The 25,626-nt window shown below is 47.9% G+C and overlaps 3 protein-coding genes across 7 annotated transcripts; 2 read left to right on the top strand and 1 right to left on the bottom strand.

The window, feature by feature from the left end:
* Positions 1-126: 126 nt before the first annotated feature.
* On the top strand, positions 127-7,754 carry LOC120708957 (protein PLASTID TRANSCRIPTIONALLY ACTIVE 10-like). Of its 2 annotated transcripts, XR_005689525.1 has the most exons (16): positions 127-902; positions 1,039-1,098; positions 1,186-1,215; positions 1,309-1,382; positions 1,965-2,046; positions 2,289-2,362; positions 2,510-2,576; positions 2,669-2,761; positions 2,897-3,073; positions 3,189-3,239; positions 3,321-3,472; positions 3,542-3,935; positions 6,508-6,664; positions 6,894-6,944; positions 7,104-7,196; positions 7,454-7,754. XR_005689525.1 is itself a non-coding variant. In XM_039994421.1 (12 exons), the coding sequence occupies exons 1-12, from the start codon at positions 183-185 to the stop codon at positions 3,930-3,932; spliced, it is 1,971 nt and encodes a 656-aa protein (XP_039850355.1). In that variant the 5' UTR covers positions 127-182; the 3' UTR covers positions 3,933-4,197. The 2 variants fall into 2 exon arrangements, 1 of the variants encoding a protein (XP_039850355.1); XM_039994421.1 differs by lacking the exons at positions 6,508-6,664; positions 6,894-6,944; positions 7,104-7,196; positions 7,454-7,754 and having other exon boundaries at positions 3,542-4,197.
* LOC120708960 (uncharacterized membrane protein YuiD-like) lies at positions 4,937-7,781 on the top strand. Its single transcript, XM_039994424.1, has 5 exons — positions 4,937-5,472; positions 6,508-6,664; positions 6,894-6,944; positions 7,104-7,196; positions 7,454-7,781. The coding sequence occupies exons 1-5, from the start codon at positions 5,327-5,329 to the stop codon at positions 7,511-7,513; spliced, it is 507 nt and encodes a 168-aa protein (XP_039850358.1). The 5' UTR covers positions 4,937-5,326; the 3' UTR covers positions 7,514-7,781.
* Positions 7,782-11,852: 4,071 nt separating this feature from the next.
* Positions 11,853-22,344, bottom strand: LOC120708958. 4 transcript variants are annotated; one of them, XR_005689527.1, is made up of 5 exons: positions 21,936-22,344; positions 21,626-21,853; positions 16,497-16,891; positions 13,480-14,320; positions 11,853-12,603 (listed from the first exon to the last, which is right to left on the bottom strand). XR_005689527.1 is itself a non-coding variant. In XM_039994422.1 (3 exons), the coding sequence occupies exons 2-3, from the start codon at positions 20,139-20,141 to the stop codon at positions 18,681-18,683; spliced, it is 1,377 nt and encodes a 458-aa protein (XP_039850356.1). In that variant the 5' UTR covers positions 20,142-21,853; positions 21,936-22,344; the 3' UTR covers positions 18,430-18,680. The 4 variants fall into 4 exon arrangements, 1 of the variants encoding a protein (XP_039850356.1); XR_005689526.1 differs by having other exon boundaries at positions 13,480-14,327; positions 16,497-16,556; XR_005689528.1 differs by having other exon boundaries at positions 16,497-16,556.
* Between the last annotated feature and the right edge of the window lie 3,282 nt (positions 22,345-25,626).

Below are 25,626 nucleotides of genomic sequence, written 5' to 3'. Positions count from 1 at the left end.
CTTTTGACAGCTTTCATATGCAGCGCATTCACCTCGTGAATATTATTATCTGCCTTCAAAACTCAAAAAGACTACGCAAGAAACCGACATGTGGGCCACCATCCGCACCTTATCCTCCCTTGTCTCCCTTAAACCCCGTGACGACACCGCGGCCGTTCCGTGCTCCCAAAACCAAACCAAAAATGGCGACCACCCGGCCGGCCGCCGCTACCTTCCTCCACCACCAGCTTCCCCTTCCCAGCCTCCGCCCCAAGACCCTGCTCAGAACCCGCCTCCGCCGCCTCTCCGCGTCCATCAACCCCTCGCCTCCTGATGAGACCCCCGCCGCCGACCCGCCGGTCATCCCCTCGATCAGCATTGAAAACACCGAGCCCGAAGAGGTTGCCCGCCGCCGCAGCTGGGTTGAGCACGGCTGGGCGCCCTGGGAGGAGGTCATGACCCCGGAGGTCGCCTTCGCGCGCCACAGCCTCAACGAGGGCGAGGAGGTGCCCCTCCAGTCGCCGGAGTCCCTCGAGGCCTTCCGCATGCTCACGCCGGCCTACCGGAAGAAGGTGGAGGCCGAGCCGGGGTACATGGAGCGCCTCCTCGCGACGCGCGACACTCCCGAGCCCCTTGAGACCACGTGGGCCGGCAGGCTCCCGCTGCGGCTCGTGCCGCCGCGGGACTGGCCGCCGCCCGGCTGGGAGGTGGACCCGGACGAGCTGGAGTTTATAAGGGAGGCGCACAGGGAGGCGTCGGAGAGGCTGGACATGGAGGCGGCGGCCGCGGCCGGGGTGACGAACGTGGAGAAGCTGGAGGACGCGCCGAAGGATCTGGCGCTAGATAGATACAAAATGTTCCTGAAGCAGTATAAGGAATGGGTGGAGGCAAACCGGGATAGGTTGGAGCAGGAATCCTACCAGGTATAATCGTGCTTGCTGAAATTGCAGCATACTGTGCTAGTTTTGGTTGTTATTTGTGCACGCAATTGTATTAGAATTAAGTTGAACATGTTATGTCACCTCATAACATTATAACTTGTCTATTTCCATTGTGCAGTACGACCAGGATTACTACCCTGGAAGAAGAAAACGAGGTAAGGACTACAGAGAAGATATGGTATGTTTCATTAGCTCTTGAATGTTTAGTGCATACATTTCTCAATTCGTTTAGTATGTTGTTGATTTATTGTTTGCTCTCATGCAGCATGAACTTCCATTCTACTATCCTGGACAGGTTATGTTTGAACTTTTCTACTGCAGTTTTTATTTTCAGAATGTTTAGACTCATTCTGACCATTTTATGAATGGCTGGATGCACCTCCTGCAGATTTGTTATGGGCAAGTGACGACCGTTCACCTCCATCAGGGAGCCTTTGTTGACATCGGCTGTGTCCATGATGGGTATGTGTAGGAGGAAAAATGAGATCTATTCCTCCAAACCCTAGAAGGGTGGGATATATAGTTCCTATACATGGGCCTCTAGATGGGCCTCTATACATGGGCTCAATATACACCAACAGTATGTACTTTCAGTCCTGTATAACTATGAACTTGGTGTACCTGATTTAATAAAAAACAGAATGTGAGGGGTTATCCTTTCTTCTATGCTAATGCAAGACCACTATACTTTTAGTGTAGCACAAGATGGTTACCTGCCCATTCATGTGTTAAAAAAAAATTGTTGTCATGTTTTTTTGCTATCATGTCTTTAGTTGTGAACTGTGAACTGCATTGGAATGGCAGCACTTTGCACTGTTTGGCTCACCTGAAAGCTGGCACAAAACATCAATACATGATATCAGCACTCTCCAGTCTCCACTGATCATTGATGAGTGACCCCCCACACAGCCACATGCTTCTCTTTACTTCTGTGGAACAGTCTTCTGTTTCTAAGCCTGGTTTTCTTATTTTTAAACCCACTGGTAAACTGTATTCTCTGATTTTTTTATCATCTGTGACATTTATGACTCATAATGTGTTCAGATGGGTGCCGATAAAAGGAAATGACTGGTATTGGATCCGACATCACATCAAGCCTGGCATGAAAGTATATGTGGAGATTCTGGTAAATAATCTTCATTCTTCAAGTAATGTTTCAAAGACGCCTTCTTGCACAATATAGGGTAAAGGAATAGTCGATACTCTAGTCTTGTTGCCAAAAAGAGAGAGGATATATCAGTTGCACCTTTTCATCTACCAAAGCGCAATTTTGGCATTGTCCTATTCTCTTTCCTGCTTAGAGCAATCTGTGTCACTTATGTTCTGAAAGTTTATTTCTCTTGGTAACACCTACCTATTACTGTGCAGGCCAAACGAGATCCCTACCGTTTCCGCTTTCCGCTTGAAATGCGATTTGTATATCCCAACATTGATCACCTAATGTGAGTACCATTACAATCCCAATTGTTTTGGGCATCCCTTATTTGGTCCTGGCAGTATGAATTTTTTTATGCCATTCGCCTTTACTCACGCTTCAGTTTATTTCCACTTGACTGATTCATATTGTCCTATTTTCTTTCTGGCTACAGATTCAATAGATTTGACTTTCCACCAATATTTCACCGTAAGGAGGATACTAACCCAGAGCAGTTGTGGGTGAGAATTAACTTCTACTTTTGTGGTTCAGTTTTCTGCTATTTTGTTAGGTTTGGAATGTGTGTGCATCTAACTTTTTTATGAATTGGCAGCGTGAAGGTGGACGTCCACCCATTCCTAGGAAAAAACCTTTAAAGGATATGGAAAAGGAACCTTTGGTATCAGATCATCCTTTTGTTGATACGGTATTTTACAAGAATCCCAACCATATGCCTCTTACTGCACGTCTAGGGTTTTATACTGTTTTATATCTTTCTTGGCTTGCTTTCTTTTATTGCCATCAAATAGTTTTATCACGAAAATTTCTCCCTTTTTTTCAGCTTTGGGAATGGCATAATGCAGAGCAGATGATTTTAGACTACGAGGAGCAAAATCCAGATAAATTCAAGGATACGACATATGAGTCCACAGTTGATGCATCCTCATTCGATGAAGAAAACAGAGTTGAATACACTGAAGGATATTTTAAAGAAACACGGCTAAAAAAGAAAGTTGTGGTATGTAATCTTGTCTAGCTCTCGACTACCATATTTGGATCATTGCAATTGCATGATTATTAGCTGTAGGTAAAATGATCCCCTAGTGACATCTTGTTCTGACCTGTTATGTTAGAATGTAAACATCAAAGAACTTGATCTTGATGCTGCTCGTGCTGAACGCCAGGTACCTATCTTTCCATAACCCAACCATATTCTTTAATGATTCACCACTAGTTAATTTTAGCACTGAACTTAATCAATGCAGCTGATAAAAAAACTGAAAAAGGAAGCAGAGGAAAGAGGAGAGCAGTACAAAGTTGGGAAGCTGCGACGTAACAGAGAAATGGATGAGTATGATCTGATGCAATGGCTGCGTTCATTTGAAGAAAGGGAAGCCCTTATCAGAGATATTTGCTGGTAAGTTGACTACTACCTGTACAAGTTTGATCACACCTAGTGCATTGGTGCTAACTTCTAAATTGGCAGTCGGAAAGCTCTTGGTCTTCCTATTGAGGAACCTGGGCGATACGACGTAGACGAGACAGAGGTCTATGGGAAGGATTACTATGACCCAGAGAAGCCAATGTACCGCTATGACTACTGGGGAGAGCCCAAGAACACCGAGAAAACTAGGCTGGAGCGGGATGTGGAGCGTCACAACCAACAGATTGTTGGAGACGCAAAGAAATGGTGCGAGATGTCGTATGATGACTACATCCGCAAGAAGCTGAGGTTGGAAGCAGCTGAAGCGAGGGAAAGGCAGAGAAAGGCATCAGAGCCGCAAGAGGAGGAGGAGTATGACGACGGGATGGACCTGGACTTGAAGAACATGACCGATCCTCGCGCCCCGCATAACCGGTTTTACATCACGAAATGAAAGGTTAGACATGCTACAGCTTAGATTTAGTGCAAGAGATGTGAATATTTGATATAGCTTTGTGCCTTGAAATAGTGGGAGCATTAGGCTGGAGGCTTTGCTTGGCTCAGCCATGGCTGCAGCTATAGCACTGTAATAGTAGAAGCTGGAGATCATGCTTGTTTGCCTGGTCAACTATTGAAGTTGTGGATTGATAATTTTGACCATGTTCTTCTGATTAATGACAATCTCCACTGGTCGAAATTTAAAGCAAGATTTCAGTCAACTTGTCTAAGTGAAAAGAAACCTTAGCTGAATGATTTCGGGATGGTTTCCAACTTGAGCTCATGTTTAGGACTAAATAACCTGCTGATGGTTGGTTGGACTGAATCTATGGGCGCGTGTAGAATAAATAGATCGTAAACCAGGTCTCGCATTCTCTTTGTTGACCTGACCTTGCGCTCGAGCTGATGATCCCCACTCTGGTTGCGGTTGGGCGACTTGATCAGCACCGGACGAGCAGCTATCTGCGCTCCCACGTCGCGATTAGGGTAATCAAACCGTCTGGTTTATGCGTGAAGCTTCGTGCAAGTGTTACGAACGTTGCGTGGCTGCAAATGTTTGCAGCAAAGAAGATTGGCCGCAAGCACCACGTCCCTTCCCCCCCCCCCCCCCCCCCCAACAGTTGCAGCGACTGTACCCATCATCAGCATGTTAGATTGACAGTTGTGGTCTTGTGGAGTACATGCTACATCGGCGTCTCTGACGAGTGGTCCAGGCGTCCAGCAGAGCATCTTGGGCTTGTTCTTGCAGCCGTGCCATCATCGCTGCAACGTCCAGACTGGGACGGTGAAACCTATATTTTTGAGTCCTGGCACCGTAACCTGCCGTTGTTTCTTGATGCTTTCGCAATCACGCAGGGAGTGACAACTGACAGCAAACACGCCCGGCCGGATCTACCGGGTCGCCAAATAAAATTCTGGACCAGCAGCCGGAGCTTGCTAGCTACAGCACCTTGGTCATTGGCATATTCGCCCGGAGCCGGAGGCTTCCCGTTTGATGCCTCCTCCCCTCCCCAATCAGAGAGAAAATTTCAGAGCCCACGTCCACTAAATAAAGAGAGGAGTTGGTCCGTTTCCCCATCCGAGGACGAGGAGTGTTCGCTCCCTCCAGTCTTCCCCAGCAGAGCAGAGCAGAGCAGCAAGCAAGCAAATCCAGCAATAGGAGCGGAGCGGCGGCGGATCGCCGTCGCCATTGGTGCGGTGCACGACGCAAGGAGGAATTTTTAGCGAGCGCGGAGCGCGGGGACGGGGTGTATATATAGCGAAAGGGGCGCGCGCTCCGGTCCGGTAACGCGCCGCAGGGCAGGATTAGGCAGGGCCGCGCCGTCCATCCAGGAGCCAGGGACTTGGGCCATGGGGGACGGGGGTGCTGCCGACGACGGCTCCTCCCCGCCGGCGGCCGCGGGATTCTCCTACCTCGCCGTCTTCCACAACTACCCCCTCGTCGCCGCCCTGCTCGGATTCGCCATTGCGCAGTCCATCAAGTTCTTCGTCACGTGGTACGCCCCTTCTCCCCCTTGCCTTGACCTTGGAACGCCCGCGGGATCGGGCGCGAGCGTGTCATCGGATCCGCGTGCAGTTCCGCTGGTCAAAGCTGCCGCCTCTTGGCATTGTTCGCATGTTCCGTTCCCTGGAGAGCCGAGCGTGACCGTTCCAATCCTCCAATTTTTTTTCCTCTGCCTAGAGCTAGAGGAATGGTAGATTGGGAATGTAATGGCCTCCTATATTATGGATTTCCTTTGAATTTTGGATGGTTTTGGTGAAGTAAGCTGGAAGCAAGAGGAATTCGCCCTGATCTGGTCAACATTAGGGAGAATTGCATTTTTTTAAAAAAAAAAAAGCCAAGGAGAATTGCTGGGTCTCTTTTTTTTTGTAGAAAGTGACTCTGTTTTTTCGGGGTGTTCTTTGGATTGTTCATTTGGAATGCATCGATAGAGTGCAGTTTGCTGGCTATGTGCACCCTTGTACATTTGAGTCTGTACTGGTACTCTGTTAGAAGTAGGACCTGCCGTTGTGGAATTCACATATGGCACTGTCGCATATTGAATAGCATGTTTAGTCAGAGATCCTTGATCATTTCACCAGAAATATATACAGGACGAAGCAGGATGACGATTTTTTTTAAGAAAAAGAAATCTAAATACTCCACATTGGCTCTGGAGCTTGATTTTGATCTCTAATTTCCAATTACATGGTCAAGGAGCTCCCGAGCGATGCTCTTTCAACGGCATGGCCACAGCAGGGACAGTCACACAGAGTTCTTTTTATGCTTACAAACAAGAATGTCCTATTTGGTTTGTCGTAGATGTGTGGCTTGACCTATCTTAATGCTTAGTTTAGCAAAAGAATGCTTCTGTATAAGGACCATTTCTTTTCTTCTCATATTTGTCCCATAGTTTTTTTTATATCGATAGATATATTAGCATTTGCCTCGTGTAAGATCAGCAATGAATCTTGCTGTTCAAGTCTGAACATGTGTTTTATACACCCTCCCATGCTCCAGTAAGTTTTATTTGTCCTTATTTTGAACAAAGGTACAAGGAGAACAGATGGGATCCTAAGCAGCTTATTGGCTCCGGCGGTATGCCATCATCACATTCTGCCACGGTTACAGCACTAGCAGTAGCGATTGGATTCCAAGATGGTTTTAGTTGCTCCCTCTTTGCAACAGCAGCTATATTTGCAAGTGTGGTAGGTTATCAGTTATCCATCCCAACCCCTTTCCTTCTGTAGACATTTTGCTTCCTTCATGATAGAAGAAACATGAGCATTTATATTGTTGTTGCTTGGAAGCAATTTCCATTTTTGTGTCAGATATTATGGTGTTGAGTGTGGGCATTGCACATAAATTTATGCTGACTTCCTTTCAGTTCATTCCAAATATTGGGGTCTCAGAAATTTCCATTCTGTGACTTGGCAGGTGATGTACGATGCTTCTGGTATCAGATTGCATGCTGGAAAGCAAGCAGAGGTATGCAATAATTCTTTGCAAGTCATCTCTACTATTGGTTCAGTAGCTCATATTATTAACATACATCGTTACAACCCTGTGTTAGATCTGTATGTATTATGATGAGATTATTGTTAAGCTCTGTGCTTATGTTGGACTTCTGTTTTCTCAAATTGTCAGGTATTGAATCAAATAGTTTGTGAACTTCCTTCTGAACATCCTTTGTCTGAAACAAGACCACTGCGAGAACTTTTAGGCCATACACCGACCCAGGTTTGTTCAGATGTCCTTTTCTTGTGCATTTTATTGTTACTTGGCAAAATGAAAGCGATGGCTTATGGATACCAAGTGAACCTCAAAGTGACCGTCCCCTCGTCACCATACCCCCATTTTACATGGCAAGACATGCTTATCTGCTATCAACATCATGCAGCTTCGTCAGCACCACCATGTTCTTGCGGCATACATTCATGAACTAACCTTTTTTTATGTATATGTTGCTGACTTCTTGAGTGTTTGATTGCTCCCAGGTGGTTGCTGGCGCGTTGCTTGGGTGTGCAATAGCCACAGCAGGACAGTTATTCGTTTGAACTTTGAAGGTGCAGCAGAACTGTTGTAGCATTTGCAGGGACTTGAGAAGAAGTTTTCTCTAGTGTTCTGCTACTTTAGGTATTGGTAAGATTTGCAAATCTGTGCTGTAGTGTTGTTGAAGGTTGAAGCTTTGGTGGCACATGATTGTATGCCAAGGTGATGTTCACAGGGTTGTTGTACAGAACATTTGTTCGATAACTTCATGGTTATTGTGAAATCTAAATGTGATTATTTTGGCAATGACTTGTGACCGTTGCCAGTAGCATAGCCGCAATATAAGAGGGGATCTTTCTCTGTTTTCCCTTGAAATCATGATGTATTCCCTCTGTTTTTATTTACATGTCGTATTAGGTTTGTCATAAATCAAACTTGACTAATTTTGACCAAGTCTATAGAAAAATAAAATGGCCCAGAGGGAGCCTTTACTGAAGTTTTGTCTTAGCTAAAGTTTAGCCTATCTGGATAGGCTAGTACTAAAGTTTAGCACTTTTCGACATTAGTACTTGTATCTAAACACCCTCTGAGTAATGGCGTGGCCCTGGCATAGCACATAACCACGTACTCAATCATCAAGTACCAAGCAGATTCCATGATCCTAGCATTTCAGTCACATAACACAAATGAAAAACAAAGAAATAAAAAGGGCCTCGGTCATTAACAAGATGCGGGCGGCGTTGCTGAAACACTAAAGCGTTCTTTATGGACTAGCTAGCTAGTAGAAGGAAGCAGCCAGAACGCTTTGTTGCATGGCGGCGCTTCTTCAAGGCTGTGCAGCTCGTTTGTATCTTCCTTGACATTGAAAACCTGCATCTCCTTCCTTCGTGGATTCGCCAAGAAGTAGACGCAGTCCTGCTGCAACCCACCGCCGGCGGAGCAGGACGAAGCGCCAACGCCAAAGTAAGACCGCGAGAGAAGAAACGTGCGACACCCAAGGTCGCCGACGTGGCGCCACCGCCGCGCTGAGTAATCCATCCTCTGAACGAAGCCTTGGTCGATCTGATCGCATGAGAACGTGGCGTACAGCAGGTTAACCTTGTAGAGCTCGCCGCCTGATTCCACGAGGAACACCGACTCTGGGGGATCCGGTCCACCCGCACCCGCCTCCTCCTCCTCATACCCTTGGTCATCACCCTCCTCCTCATCAGAGTCGAAGCTGTCGTCGATCGAGATGGAGCTGAACACCGGGCCGGGGCAGAAGTCGAGGACGCCGAGCTCCTCGGGCGTGCCGTTGAAGTAGAACTTGCCCCGGCATGCGGCGATGGAGCAAATCGTAATCTTCATGTACTGGCTTCCTTCATACTCGTGTGGTAGGGTCATGGTTCCGATGTCGTACTCGTACTTCACCCACCGATCGTCATCGTCTCCGGGATGGCAGTACCACATGGAGTTTTCGGCGACACCCTCCACCAGCAGCAGGACGCAGCCGGGGGCGGAGGGCTCGTCGGAGAGGAGGCAATGGCTGTGCATCAGCTCGCCGTCGTCGATTCCTACGAGCGGCGGAAGGTGGATCCGGTCTCCGTCTTGAGGGCGCAGCAGAAAAGTGTCCATGGTGTCAGGATCACGAACCAGGAGCAAGCCTCTGCCAGTTGGGCATACGGTCTTGTTCCGCAGGACCTCGTCGGTGTCGCCGTCGTTGAGGGCCACGATGAGATTCTCGGCGGACACGGTGTATAGCGCCGTCGAGTGGTTGCGGCGGTGAAAAGCGAGGCACGGCAGCTGCAGTCTCGACGACGACATGATCGAGTCTAGGTTCTGCCATTGGTTCGTCGGAGCGAGGACTAAAGATTTGATCGCTGTTGTTTGGGTTGGATATCTCTCTCCGTTTGATTGTTTAAATAGGCGCGGGATGAGACCGATCAAGAATAGGATAGGAGAAGAACATGACCACGTTTAGGATTCGGCCAAGGAAAAGAGTCGTGTTGTCTTGGAAAACCCGTTCAATATGGAATTTACCATTACGAAATGCCTCGGCATTAATCTGTATAAGTATCAAATAAGTATCAGATTACTCCTGGGTATTGGTGGGAAGCAGCCAGAATGCTTTATCTGATGCTGGAACCTCATCGTCAAGGTTCCGCATTTCAATAGTCCCCTCCTTCGCATCGAAAACCAGCATCGCCTTCTTCACAGGATACACCATGTAGACGCAGTCCTTCCGCAAGCCATGGCCGCCGCCGCCGTCGGAGCACGACGCACCAAAGTAGAAGAGGGATAGAAGGAACACGCGACCACCGAGATCCTTCACCTTTCGCCACCTCCCTTCCGCAAAGTCCATCCTGTGCACGCTGGCCCCGTAGATCCGATCTCTCCTGGTGTTGGTGCACAGGAGTGTGACCATGTAGAGCTCGCCGTCGGACTCCACCAAGTGCACATCACCTTGCTTATCATCCTCTTCGTACCCGTAGCTCCCATCGGCAGCGATCGTGTCGTCGATCTCGATGGAGCTGAACACTGGCCCGGGGCAGAACTCGAGCACGCCGAGCTCGGTCCCGAGGGAGTTGAAGTAGAACTTGCCCCGGCACGCCGCCATCGGGCAGATCACCTCCTTCTCCTGCAGGCCCTCATCGTAGTCCAAGACCATGGTTCCGATGTCGTAGTCGTGCTTCACCCACCGGTCGTCCCCCGGGCGGACGTACCAGATGGAGGTGTCGCCGGGCTCGACGAGGAGCACGATGCAGCCGGGAGACGCCGGCTCGCCGGAGAGCAGGCAGTGGGAGTCCACCAGCACGCTGTGCTCCACTCCACGGAGCGGCGGGAGGTGGGTCTTGGTCCCGTTCCGCGGGTCGCACAGGAAGGTCGCCGCTGTCGCGGGGTCGCGGACCAGCAGGTGCCCCTGTGCAGTCGGGCAGACAACCTTGTTCATCAGGATCTCCTCCGTGTCACCAGCAGCCGTGCCCGTGACGCGCTTTTGCTCGGATGCGCTGAACAACGCCGTGGAGCGGCCGCAGCGGTGGAAGGCGAGGCAGGGCAGCTCCATCGCCGACGCCGGCAGCAGCTGTTGAGTTGCTTGTTGGATCTCCCTGATCGACACCACTATCTATCTGATTACCCGACGACCTGATCTCGCCGATCGATGCCGCGAGTTCCTTGTTGGATCTCCCTGATGCGTAGGATGTAGTGGAAACTCCTTCCACTTAAATACAGACAGGAGAGGAGAGGGGCTTAATTAGATCCGAGTCGAACGGGCTAACAGCGAGTCGGCATCGGATAGACCATGGGAAGGAGTCGGACACGGAGGCAGTTGAGAGGCGGTTCACCTGAGCGTGCTATATGCCTCCACGCACGCAAAGAGGACTTCGATTTTCTTTCCGCCGAGCGCCGACTGCCTCGCTCTATCTGTCGTGCAATACCCTGCCAATGAACTGCGTGCTCGAGTTCTAACCCCGGGCCAATTAGTTGCAATTTAGTTTTGAAGGATAGGCAATTAGTTGCAATTTAGTACATAGGCAATTAGGCATCAAGACCACCTGAATTTACAAGTTTAGTAAGTCATTGTTGCGATTTCATGGCTAGCACTTGGTGCTAGTATTGGTGCAGATCATCTAGCATAGACAAGCCATGGGTGAAATGAAGCTTGCTTGCGTGGCATTAGTAAACAAACCTCAATATTTTGAACATGCTATTGCCACATCACTACCCACTTGTCACGTGGGCTGAACACCCTTTAAACTATTGTCGAAAGTTGTTCGGACGTTTTTTTTTCGGGTGATGTTTGGACGGTTTTGGATAGGGAGGTACAAGTACAATGGCTACTTTCAGAGGTTTGCTAGACAAACCGTACCTCAATAGGACAGGGATGAAGCAGACTTATTTCTAGGAAGAATGCATTGGAATGATAAAAAGGCTCTACCGTAATCTGCTGATTCCAACTTATATGCGAAAGTTGGACGGCCGAGTTGGCTAGCCCAGCCCGGTAGTGTCGCGCCCCAACATGTCCAACATGTCCTGAGTTCGATTATCATCAGAACTGAATTTCATACTATCGGGATAAAAAATCTCTCACTATGCTCGCCGCAAGGCTTTAACCCTCTTGGACATGAGTCAAAATTCGAGTGGTTTCTCTACCCGAGTAAGTCGGTTGGACTTCCTCTCGATGAAAAACGGTGAGCCGTTTTCTCCCCGGGTAGAATTTTTTTAACTTATCTGCCATACACACATTTTACATATGTGAACCAAAATCACTTGTGAGTTGTGACATTAAATTAGACGTGTGTTTTTTTTTTCAAATTTGCAAACGCATCAGCAGGTCGCAGAGAGTTCAGTTTAAGTATTATTGTAGTATGCATCTACGCCCTGATGTCACAAAAACTAAGAAATGCATTTTCCTCTGTTCCACAATTCCATGGGATTCAGTTATAAAGGCTATCATTTCAGTTCAGTAGCGCGTAGCTTAATTCACATCCCAGAATCTGTAGCGCGTACATTAGTTCACATCCCAGAATCCAAACAATCCGGAAGCACCGCGCGACGAGCTTCATGATCCGCCCAAAAATCCCCAGCTTCGCGATCTCCAGGCTGTCCTCTCCCCTGCCAGGCCACCTCCACTCCAGATCCAGCCATCCAGCCCGTGGCATGGGAGTGGTCCTGAACCCCAGGGTTGGAGGCGTCGCCGGAAGAGCGCTGCTGCGTGCGCGGGCGCAGCGCCGGAGAGCTCGCCGAGCCGCGCCTCAAGCACCGCCGTCCGAGAGCAGGGCGTTGTGCAAGCGGAAGGCTCTGCGTGCGCGGGCGCAGCGCCGGAGAGCTCGGCGAGCCGCGCCTCAAGCACCGCCGTCCGAGAGCAGGGCGTTGTGCAAGCCGAAGGCACGGTCGATGGGAACCATGGCGGAACAGGCTCCTTCGCGGCCGTCCTGAGCAGAGCGTTGTGCGAGCCAAAGGCACGGTCGATGGGAACCATGGCGGCTGGCGACGGAAGCTTCCCGACGGCCAGGGGGCACAGCGTGGGCCCAACGATGGAAGAAGGCTGCGTGAGCCCACTTAGCGAAGCCCAATCTCAAAACCCACAGGCCCGAGGTGGGCCGCATGCCCCCAACCCCATCGTTTCGGCGGTATAAAATGGAGGCTGTTGGCCGTTTTTTCCCCCACCAAGAACCTCGAAAGTCGACAATTCCACCAAGGAGTAACTCCTCGACCTTTCCAGAGAAAGGCGACTGCAGGCGGAACCGAGGCGACCTCGCGTCTCCACCGGCGAGACCGGTGGTCCCCTTGGATTCCGGTGGGCGTTTGGCCTGCCGGAAGAGTGGGGGACCCGGATCTGCTGCGCGGTGGTGTAAATAGTCCTAGTAGTTCTAGGTCCAGTTTCCTGTGCTCCATCGTTGTCACGGGGAAGACGATGGTGTGGGGAATAAGGTGGTTCCTTCTCCGTCCGGTCTGCGTCGTTCCTGTTGCTGGCGGGGAGCTGGTGAACCTTTTGTCTCGTGGATCTGGGCAACTGGATCCTGCGTGTTTGTTCCTCGTCTCCAGCTCGGGTACTGTGGTCTTTCTTCGACCTTGGTACTGTGTCGGAGGTGAGTTCTTTTGTTTCCTCCTCAGAGGGCAAGCTGTGGGTTTTGTGGAGGTTGGGTGGCCGGATCGGGCTCGGCTTCACCTCGGCGGCGGCAGCCGTCGATGGCGAGCGCGGATCCGAGGGTTGCAGAGGTCGGGGCGTGTCCCCGGTCGATGGGCTACAGCCGACGGCGATTTCTGCTGCAACTCCTTTAAAAGCCAGGGTGCGATGGGGCCTCGGCAGCTCACGGTGAAGATCGACTTCTTCCTCGACGGCGATAGCTGGCGACGACGAGGTCGGCGGCAGGGGTTTCACGAAGGTTCCAAGGGCTTTTTTGCGATTTCTCTTTTGGTTAGGGTCATTTGTGAAGTTTGGCTGTATCAGCTTCCTCTGTATCCTGTACGTACGCCTCTGTATGCGTACGAGTACTTGTACGTTTTCCTTATCTAAGAATACAAATACGTATTATCAAAAAAAAAGAACCTCGAAAGTCGAACCCCCAACCCCACCAAGAACCTCGCACCGCCGAGCTCTCAGAAATCTCTCGGAGAAATCTTCGTCGCCAACACACGGTAAGGTAGGGGAAATGCAGGATTTGAAGACCAAATGTGACAAATCTTTGTCGCTAACACACGTTAAGGTAGGGGAAATGCAGGATTTGAAGGGCAAATGTCTCTGTGAAACCTTTCTTGAATCGCGTTCCTTCTCTTCGGCAATCTAATTCTTTCTTTGTTTCTTTCTTGTTCCTTCTCTTCGGCAATCTAATTATTTCTTTGTTTCTTTCTTTGTCCTTGCAGTTGCCGATGGATCACGCGAGAGCTCGTGAGGTTGACAAGTATGGCTGGATGAAGTGGCACCCACCTGCAAGATCAAGAAGCGCTGGTTCACGACCGACTTCGTCGACAGGCATAATCTCAAGTTCGGGGTTGACGAAGATGGCGCCCCCCACGAACCGGAGGCGGCCCACGGAGGCGGTCCCCACCAAGCGCAGCGCCGGGATGGGAGGAACCGGCGGGGAAGACGGGCGGGCGCTTGAGTAACACGGAAACGAGGTACTTCCATGCCACCTGTCAGTTGTTCGGCTTCATGCCTCATGGTCAACGGGGATTCTTTTGTTTTTCTTGAAAGAACTCAACGAGGATTCTTGATTTAAGAGATGGAGTACAGTCCAATATATATTGACGAAGTAGTTGCAAAGAGAGTTCGGAAACTGAATCAAAGAAGAGGCTAAACAGTAAGGTTTTGCAACGAGGTATATTGTATGCAATAATAGTTCCTGAATAGCCAACTGTTTTGCAGTCTCAACAGCTTTTCCATTTGATATCTGCAACCTAAACAGTAAGGTATAAACAATGAGAAATAAAGAGGAACAAACAGAGCCCTAAGACTATGACACATCTCTTCTTTGAAAAGCAGAGAAAAAGGATAAGTTGATTGCAGAGAAAATAATGATCAAATAAAAAATTATGTAGTTTATGCCACTGACTTCTGTAAGTACTGTTCTATATATGGCATACACAGATAAGTCTAATAACAGAAATAGATAAGTTGATTTGGTCATGCTTTTGTAATAAATGTTGGATAATACTGAAAAAATATATGGTTGGTTTACGCTCATACCTTAATTTTCACCAAGTTCCATGGTGTCGGTGTCCTGACCCGGTGGTCCAGACCCAACTAGTGATGATGCTGCGTGTTCCTCGTCCCAGATGATTGATGCAGGAGGCAACACAGTCACACACGGGTTTATCCTGTTTCCGGCCGCGGGGCCGTACGTCTAGCAAAGGGGTGTGCGAGAGTAATGTACTGTCTTGCACCGGGGGTGCCTGTAGTAGGGGTACAAACGAGGCGAGAGAGAGGGAAGCTCCCAGGTCTCTGCTAGAGGAGTTGATTGAGGCGAGTGCCAATATCGGGGCTCAGAAGAACGTATGTGCTATGTGAGTGGTGCTGAGTGCGTAGAATAGTCCAGATCTGATGGAGAGGACAGTAACCGCCTCCCCCTTTTATAGACACAGGGAGGGGCGGTGTACATGTACAGGGGGGAGGAGAAGTCGTCGTCTTTTCCCCAAATCGCGGGGGTGCAGTGGTCGAGCACTGTAGAAAGTACATTGTGGGGTATGGCGACTGGCATGGCGGTCGTCCTGGGTGTCGTCGTTGGCCTTGCAGAGATCGCGCCGGCGTCCTGGCAGCTCCAGCGGGCGGCGTGGTGGTTCCTGTGGAGAGTACCATTCCCCGCGTTCGACGTGGCGACGCTCCGAGGGTCCTGCAGGCGGGGGTCTTGATCTGGTCAAGGTCCGAACCGCGCCCGAGGGTCGCGCCCACGCCGTTCGACGGTTCTTGCGGAGGAAAAGCACGAGGGAAGTACGAGGAGTTGGCAGCACAGTGGTTGGAGCAGTGCCGAGCATGTCTTGCACAACATCGCAGGTTCCCACAGTGGCGCCGCAGCGTCCGGAATGACGGAGCAGTGACCGGAGCTGGCGGACGGGACTCCGATCACAGCCACTACGGGGAATGGCGGCCTGACGTCGTCTGACCCGGGCACTGCGGAGGGGTGGTTGGCATTTAGTGCCTCCGTACGGCGGGCGAGCGGAAGGGCCGTTTGTCCCTTCCGTCGAGGGGTGGCCACGAGCGAGGCGGAGACGATCCGCTCCCCCGAGGGTAGGCTCCCTACCCTCGAACGAGAGGGAGTCAGTACGCTCTTTCGAGGGTAGGCTCACTACCCTCGAGCGAAGCGGAAACGTGAGGCACTTGTCGAGGGTCCCGGCGGGAGGCCCTCGAGCGAGGCGAAAATTGCCCCGCAGGTTCCAGGGGGCTCGGAGGGGCCGCGCTGTGTACATGGACCGTGGATTGGGCTTTCTTTGAGTTTTTCCTTTCCTCCGGATTTGGAAAGAGGCTGTAGGCCTTCGTGGGCCGTGTTTTGCGTTTTTAGGGCGATTTAGTCCCCTAATTAGGGTGCCCCTAATCATGGTACCCGACACATGGAACAAATTGTGCCCCAATTTCTTAATCTTAAGAGGTGCTATAGTAGGATAGCAGTTGTAAGGAAAGACCTGATCAGGAGTGCAAGATAAAAGTTGTCCATTACCAAACTAGGCAAATCTACAAACGAAATATGTAAAGCCTATCTGCAAGTTGTATTACCATCAAGGAGAGCAAATGAACTGTCGTATTTCTACTCCTAGATCATATCTGATAGCCCTCAACACGAATGTAAGTACTCCAATATTTGTACAAAGAATGGAGTAACAAATCAAATGAGTCTCTAAGCCTGATTATCTCAGAAGTTGTGGTCTGATAGAGTAACAATTGAAGGAACCAGCAACATCTGGTCAATCCTCCCAAGGAATTTAAACCACTGAATATAAAGTTAAGTGTTCTGGAAGACCTGTTGCATCTCTGTACTCAGTATTCCACACATGGTTTCAACAATGAATATGATTCTTCATTTGACCGATCATATTAATTTGGGGAATATGGTTACATCTGGTCAGGATGCATACCTCATTTGATATTGCTCTCCTTCGTTTGTCTTTGAAACTACCTATAGCTGCTTGGCATACCTGTTTACCATACAACCATCTAAACAATTAAATATCTGGATGACACATGTCCATAACTTATAGGTTGGCCTAGGTTAAAAGAATTGATGGCTAGAAACAAATTCTGTTCCTTTAATTCAAAAGATGATCACTTGTGGATATAAATTTTTCGAACTGCATTACACATAAAGGCTACTGTATGCATTCTTGTGCTCACCAGATAAAGAAACCAACAAAATGCAGCAAGAAGATAGAGAGCATGACAACACTGATATCCCCAGAGAAGAATCTTCCATTCTCAGAAGATGAATAAGTAATTGTCTTACCTTAAGCGTACAAAGTTCCCAGAGAACAAACTGAAATGTTAAAAGATGGGTAAAAAAAGGATGAGCTTTCTGCTGTTCCTAATAAAGGGCTGACCAGCTCAATGTACTTAAAACTAACAGTTTCCATTTCCTAATAAATTTATTTGATTCTCTAAGAGCTTATTCATGTTCCATTTTCTAATAAATTTATTTTACAAGCAGTTTCCATTTACTGGCTTCTTTTTACTACTTTTGCAGATTCCCAACTAAGATTTTGAAGGCTTTGGAAGCTTGTGAGATTAAAATCTGCTAGGCAATGAAGCTCCAGTCAAAGACTTAAAAATGACCAAAAATATGTTCTTATTTCCCTAATGGAAAGTTTTGCTTGGAGTTTGGACCAATAGTGTTTGCACCAAACCTTTGATACTACAGATTATACTTTGGAAAAAGTCTATGTAACCCCCCCAAGTATGGATAGTGGTGCACATAACCCCCCATCTCCAAAACCGGATGTTGTGCACCCTAAGCTAATTGAAACTGGACAGGGAACCCCCTAGGGTGGTTTTGGATCCCGGTTTTGGCTACCTGGCACGCCACGCTGGACATCTAGACACGGTGGCGCTCAGACCCACTTGCCAGGTCACGCTAGGTCGCCGTCCCCATCTATTTTAGCGGGAATGGGAGGGCACGCGCGGGAGGGGAGGCACTTTGGGCGGGAGAAGGCAGGGGAGGGTAGGGAGCGACGGGGTGAGAGAGGGACAGGAGCGCCGGTGGTGAGGGGAGGGAAAGGAGCGTCGTTGCCGAGGGAGGGAAGGGAGCACCAGCGCCGGCGCCATGGCAGCTTCAAGCTCCCGAGCAACCGGCTCGTCTGCTTCGAGTGGGCGAGGAGGGGGCCCCCACGGGTACAATGGCCTCGGCGCGTCGGTGCCGTACCGGGTGGCACCTCTTGCTTACGAGCCAGCTGTGATGTGCCGCTGTGGGTTGAAGGCACCGAGATGGATCTCGTGGAGCGACGAGAATCCCGGCCGCCGGTACTACCAATGCAGGAGGGGCAGGGTAAGGATTGGATGTTTTCCATGCTAATCTTTTCGATTTCCATTGTTCTACCTTGTGATATGAGCGATTTGATTTTGGATTTTGCATTTTGCAGTCGGATATGGATTGCGGTTTCCTCATGTGGATTGATCCAGAGCCGACACCATTTATGAAGACCTTGCTTTTGGACCTGCGTGATGCTGTCTGGAGGTTGAAGAAGGACAATGCAGAGCTGCAGCTACGGCTTGGTGATGGTCTGGAGGTTCCGCGCCTGAAGGAAATAATCCAAGCCTTGGAAAAAGAGAACATAGAAAACACTGAAGAATTGAGTTCAAGAAGCATTTGCAGTTCATTCAGTACTATTGTGTGTGCGTTTGCTGTAGCTCTTGGAGTTGTGACATGCGGGGTTTTGTTTAGGTGGTGTCATGTAGTTGTGTTGGCTTGTATGCATGACCCAATTGTATCTGGATTATGATGGTTCTGTTCAATAGAATTGTGTGGTGTTACCAACGAAAACGTGCAATCTGATGAACCAGTTATATGAGACATGAATGTTTGAGAGCAAGCAAAAGTGTTCATCCAATTCCATTCAGATTCACTTGAAGCAACATAATAGCAACAAAAGCATGATCACATAACCAATCATGTTCACTTCATAGTTAACATAACCATGGCCTACTTAAACCTAATCTGTCTTCCTAATATCCATGCCTACACCAAAAGACTGACCATCCATGCTGTACACCAAAAGACTGACCATCCAGGCCTACTTCAGAAGCTAAAGTTTCAGTTTGCACATCCAGTTTCAGTAGTTGTCCCCAAACAACAAATGTGCCAATCTGCTCCTCTTTGTAGTACTTTGGCCTCCCTGCCGATGTGTGGTGCCTACTCTTCCTGCAGCTTGTGGAGCTTGACTCTGCTGGGTGCCTACTCTTCCTGCAGCGTGTGGAGCTTGACTCTGCTGGGTGCCCACATCACCCTGCATATGAAATGATGATATTGGTTAGTCACTTTACATATAAAATGTAGATATAACATTACTTTGCAGAATGACAGAACTTACCAATGACTGTGTTTTCTTCCTCTTGTTGGCACTAGATGTTGATCCCCCACTTGGGTTCATTGTTGCAGCAGCCGAGCTAGATGCTTCTCTTTCCTTCTGCTTCTGCCTAGCAGCATCTCTCTTGATGTAAGCATTTTTCTTTTTCCCAGCTTCTGGATTTAGTGGACACTTCCTAGCATTGTGAGTACTTTTTCTACATAAACTGCATTTCATCTTGATTCCCTTCCTGCTTAGTTTGGTTCCTTTTGGAGCTTCTCCTGGTTCTCTTCTTTCTGTCTTCGGCCTTCCTGGCATCTTGACATATGCAGGGGGAAGGGGTTTGGGCATGTCTGAAATTGGCCAATTGTCTGGTCCTTGAACAGGCTGCAAGCAATACTGATATGTCATCATGTACTCTGAAATCTTGAAACAAGGTGCAATGAAGTCATCCAGTTGTTTAGATGCCATGTAAATTGAGCTTATTGCATGGCAACAGGGTAGGCCTGATATTTGCCAGTACCTACAAGTACATGTTCTCTCTTGCAAGTTAACTGTATACCTCCTGTGCTCTTTCTCTTGCACCTCAAATCCATCTTGCCCGTTCCAGAGCACATAGTAGTTACCAGACCTGACAATATTCATCTTAAGCTTCTTAAATATATTAGGACAGATTGTCCCTTTCCATTTTTCTGCCTTTGCCCTATTTTCTTGAATCCCGACCATTACCTTGCGTCTTATGGCCTCATTCATTGATATCACTGGCAAGAACCTTGCATCAATGATACAGTGGTTGAAACTCTCACATAGATTGTTATCAACTGAGTCACAGTTTGATCCAAGCTTGAAAAAGGCCCTGCTCCAATGTTCTGGTGCAGTATTCATCATGTCCCTGGCCCCAGCTGGTGTCTCCTTAGCCAGCAATGCCCTATTGTAGTTGAACTGTGTGCTACATGATGACTTTGCACATCTCCACCATTTTTTCTGTAGATCCTTATCTGTATATTTTTTCCTCCAGTTTGCATATATATGTCTTGCACACATCCTGTGCTCTGCATTTGGAACCAAAGCTTCCACTGCATTTAACAGCCCCTTTTGTTGGTCAGAGATGATTACCCAACCTTCACCCCCATCATTGATGTTTAGGTCCTTCTGCAGCAATCCAAGGAACCAGTACCAAGTATCATTTGTTTCCTTCTCCACTGCTGCCCAAGCAATAGGATACATCTGATTATTGCCATCCCTTCCAATGGCACATAACAACTCGCCATTTGTTGCTCCCTTGAACCAACATCCATCCAACCCAATTACTCTTTGCAACCAGCAAGAAAACTTTTTTTGCAAGCATCAAAGCAAACATAGAACCTCTGGTACACTAATTTGTCCATAATATCTAGATTCATGCATACCACCACAGTACTGCCAGGGTTACTCCTTAACAACTCCTGCTGGTAATCAAACACTCTAGAATATTCTCCCTTCATTGAATCCAGTGCAGCCTTAAAGACACCTTTGCTCTCTTGCACTTTGCAAGTGAAACATCTGTAAGCATGTCCTTCAAAACTGCTTTCTTTACATAATTCACACTACACAATCCATGAATAAATGGACGATTCACAGGCGGACCGAAAAACCCAAAAAAACCCCAACATCGTCCGAAACCTAGGACAAATCGCGACCAGAATGCGAACAACTGCTAGTCAATCCAGCTTTGCGGACTCACCTCGTTCTCCTGTAGCAGTCCACTCAACCACTGTTGCTTCCGATCATGGATTCGTCGCTGGTTTGCCGGAGTGCCGCGTCGCGGAGAGGGCGAGGAAGAAGAGGCGTCGCGACGACGCTTCTGGCAGTTGGGGAGACTCCGCTGGTGAGATCCGATGTATATGGGCCGAAATTGACTGCCGGCCCACCTGGCAAGTGGGTCTGAGCGCCACCGTGTCTAGATGTCCAGCGTGGCGTGCCAGGTAGCCAAAACCGGGATCCAAAACCACCCTAGGGGGTTCCTGTCCGGTTTCAATTAGCTTAGGGTGCACAACATCCGGTTTTGGAGATGGGGGGTTATGTGCCCCACTATCCATACTTGGGGGGGTTACATAGACTTTTTCCTTATACTTTTGTAGATATTTTAAGTATTACTATTACATACATGCCACGTTTAGAATCTTCACATACAAACTGTGCTATTTGTCCAAAAAATTTTGTGATGCGATGTTTCAAATGTGTTCCACGTGAACTCCTGCACCTGCAGCTGTTGTCCTACATTTGCTCTACAGTGTGATAGATTCATATCATATAATTTAACTACATTTAGAATCTTTACATATGTCCAGAAAATTTTGATGTACGAGTTCTTTTTCGAAATCCAAATATTTGTGATGTGATGTTTCAAATGTGTTCGCCATAAACTCTTGCAACTGCAACTGTTGTCCTACATTTGGTCTACAGTGTGATAGATTCATATCATATAATTTAACTGAACGACACTATTTTAGATCCACAGCTATGCCTCACACATTATTCTGTGAAATTTTACCGTAGATCCAAACAAATGGAAGATTCATCTAATCGGAAAGGTCTCCTTTGAAAAAACCCAATAGAACCCTAAATTCCATAAAAAACAGTAATTTAGCTAGGCTAACTTTCCCTGCCTCACGCTGAAGATTATGCAGTGGGTATCGCAATCGCGGGGGGACAGGCTTACAGGCACATACCTCATCATCGCCTCCACCTCCCTGTCTGTTGCCGCTCGCCGGCTCTTCATTTCTTCGAAGCACAGGCCTTTTTCAGCACCTCAGCCACTAGCCCCGAAACCTTCTGCTAACCCGCAAAGGCCTCTTCAGCATCTCTGGATTGTCGGAGAGGTTGCAATCGAAGAGTGATGGCGGAGCGCCAAGCTGAGGCGCAAAAGTTTCAGCATTTGGAACCAAAATCAACACGATCTGCAGGAAAAAAAAAGACTAGATTAACGTTGAAACGAAAATCGCTGAGATCCAGCAACCAAGCATCAAGTTGTATCCCCACCTTTGATGCACTGACAACAATCAGAACCGGGCAGATCTCCCCTCTCCCCACGAAAAAAGAGAATTTTTTCGCGGTAGAATAAGAATCACGGCAATGATTGTCGAACTTTTCAGCGGACGAAGGCCCCGCTTTGAGGCCGGTGCTGCCAGTGCATAAGCGCCGGAAACGTCAGAGCGCCGGCAACATCAGGGCACAGACGAGGATCCGAAGCCTACTGTTTTTTTTTTGGAGATGAAGAAGGATGCGTGGATCCATCGCATATGGGGGAGGGGGGTGAATCATGGCCTCGTATCCAGATCTACATCCAGTCTACGGCATGGGGTCTAGGGCTAGTACCATCTGCGTTTCTGTGGTTGAGGAACGAGAAGGAGGAAAACGACCCGAGGAGGAAGGCAAAGTAGAGACCGTGATCATGAACCGATGAAGTTCTGGGCCAGGCTAAGTTATATGCTTTCCCGTTTATGAAAATTTTTTCATTTTTATATTTTTTAAAAATTAAAATTTTAAAAATATATGTCCGTTTTGAAATATTTCAAAAATACCCCCGGTCGCCCCCATAGGGCGACAGGCCTTAAACGAATTTTTTTTTCAAATTCGCAATAAAGTCCCTGGAAATTAAAAAAAAACTGTCGCCCGGGGGGGCGACAGGGGCCTGTCGCCCAGCCCACGGGCGACCGCCGCTGGGCCCAGCCCACGGGCGACCGCCGCTGGGCCCAGCCCACGGGCGCGGCAGGGGGCCTGTCGCCCCCCCCCCCCCCCGCGGGCGACCGGGGGTACCCCCTATATAAGCTCAAGCCCTCCCCTTCCCTCCTCATTTGAGCCCGAAAATTCCACCAAAAATTCAGAAAAAAAGAGAGGAGTGAGGAGAAGGAAAGCGGCGAAGCCCTGCCGGATTCAGCACTTGTGATCTGCAGGTTAGTACATTTAGTTTAAATATTGTTATATTTAAGTACTACGTATTTTAATATGAGTAATTTGATTTAATTAGTGCTATAGTAGAACCATTTAAGTAGGAGTTCAATGATACTTTAGTTTGCAGTTACGTAGTAGTAAATTAGTTTAGAAAATTAGTAGAACCATTTATGCAGTATAGAATTTGAGTGTCATCACGTAGTTATGAATACTTATACGTTGTAATTGAATTTCATACTTAGTTTTTACGGATTATTGAATAAGGTAGTGAAGTAAAGAGTATAACTCGATAAGTATTATGTGATATACAGATATGTCGAGCAAGATGCAGTTTCAAGTATTTTATGGTGAATACAATGTTATGTATGGGCCAAATGGAGTAGATCTTTCTGCCTTTAAGCGCACATCTAGCGGCATAGATAAACCTCTGGAAAGGAGTTTTGGTTCCATATGTAAGTGGCTGCAGCGTGGGTTCCATGTTGATCCGTTGACACATGTGATCACTGTCCAGTCTCTTGTTAATTGGGAGGTAGAAAGTGAATTATGGGAATTAATGATGATACACAGCACTGATGACTGGCAGAAGTACATGCAACCAGCTCTAGAGCGTGGGTGGCCTCTGGCCATTCTTGTTCAAATCCGGGAGAAGACACAAAATGAAATCCAACATTGTGCAGATCAAGGAACTCCGAGTATTTGAAGATAGACCAATTATGTTGAGCAAGATGAGTCAGAAGAGACAGAGAACCAAAACATGGGACCACAGGGCCTTGCTGATGAGGGAGAGATGATACATAGCATTATGGACGAGATGGAGGCAGAAAACCAAACCGCAATAGAGATGGAAGAATATGAGGACTCATCTGATGACGAGCAGTACTCATTGCCAAAAGAGTGGAAAGAGCATGGTTTTGGCAGTCATGTCGCAGAAGATGTACGAAATCAGGAGTGGGAGTACAGAGGGAATGAGGTAGTGCAAGGTGCAACATATCCAAACATTGAAGCCGTAAAAGATGCTGTGAGACTATGGGCAATCTCATTGAAACGAGAATTCAGAGTCGTAAAGTCTGGCAGTAAAGAATATGAGGTGAAGTATGTGAATGCTGGATGTCCATGGCGAGTACATGCATTCAAGGGAAAATGGAAGTCAAACTGGAAATGTTCCATTGTCACAAAGCACACTTGTTTGCTGTCAGAAGTTCTTTCCTCGCATCGCAATATATCATGCGACTTTGTTGCAAAGCAAATGTATGGGTTTATTATGGACAACCTAAATTATGAGCCAAAAATGATTGTTCGACACATTGAGCAGACTTACCAGTACACCATCAGTTATTTGAAGGCATGGCGGGCTAAACAAAGGGTGTTCGAGATGCGGTTCGGCACATACGAGGCATCATATGATAACCTACCTCGTATATTATCCCAGGTTGCTGCTAGAAATCCTGAAAACTTTTATGACACATACCTTTTACCAGCCGTGACTAGGGGACAAAGAATTATGCAACGAGCCTTCTTTTGCATAGGTGCTTCTGTTAGAGCATTTCAGTTTTGTCTTCCGGTGATCTGCATTGATGGCATATTTTTGACTGGAAGGTATAAAGGTCAGATACTCACCGCAATCGGTGTAGATTGCAACAACTAAATTGTTCCGCTCGTATTTGCATTTGTTGAGAATGAGAACATAGACAGTTGGTATTGGTTCCTTGAACGAGTGAAGAATCATGTTGTTGCTGCACGTCCAGATGTGTGCCTTATTAGTGATAGGCATGCAGGTATCCTGCAATCAATACTGAAATTGCAACGTGGAATTGCGACAACGCCTCCATTATGGCCTGATGTCCAAAACAGGTGGTGCATTAGGCATATGGGTGCAAACTTCTATGAACACTTCAAGAACAAGGATCTTAAGAACCTGTTTAAGAGATTGTGCACCCAAAATCAACAGAGAAAATTCAATGCATTATGGCAGATGCTTGATCAGTTGACTGCAGAGCTAGTGAAGGTAAGGGCATCAGGAGCAGGCACGAGTCAGGCTGCAGAGGCTAGGGATTCAATTGAGAAGCCATTTTCACACTGGATTCGAGGTGCACCTAAGGAGAAATGGTCATTCCTTTATGATACCAATGGAATACGGTATGGTATTCAAACAACGAATCATGCAGAGTGTTTCAATATGGTTATGCGTTCTTGTCGTGCCTTTCCACTTGTGGGAATTGTTGAGTTCATCATGTATGGGTGCATGAAGTATTTCAGAGAGCGTTACACAGCTGCAAGCATAAACATCAGCAACCCCCAAATTCAGTTTTGCAAAAGAGTGACACAATATATGCAAGAGAAGATTGAAAAGGCCAAACTGCACCGCGTCATATCCACAGGTACAATGGAGCATAGATTTGAGGTTCTATGTAAGGATAGAAGTGGTCGTGGTATCCGTAGAGATAGAGTGGTACAGGAGAGTTTGATTACAATTGATGGCAAAGCATTCTGCTCCTGCATGAAGCCTAAGTTATTGCATATGCCATGCTCCCATCTCATTGCGGCATGTGCAGAGTCTGCGTTACAGCCAGGACTATTTGTTTCACCGTACTTCAGCAAGGAAGCAGCTGTATCCACATGGGGACATGAGGTATACGGGATTGGAATTGTGGGGCCTTTCACTCAGGATAATGAGAATAAGATGTTTATTCCTGATCCAGCCACTAAGAAAGGCAAAGGCCGCCATCAGACACGTCGTATTCGGAATGGTATGGACGAGTCGGAAGCAAGCAAGGCACAA

The sequence above is a fragment of the Panicum virgatum genome, chromosome 5K (genome assembly GCF_016808335.1).
Source record: "Panicum virgatum strain AP13 chromosome 5K, P.virgatum_v5, whole genome shotgun sequence".
NCBI lineage: Eukaryota > Viridiplantae > Streptophyta > Magnoliopsida > Poales > Poaceae > Panicum > Panicum virgatum.
This window is presented reverse-complemented; position numbering and strand designations above follow the sequence as displayed.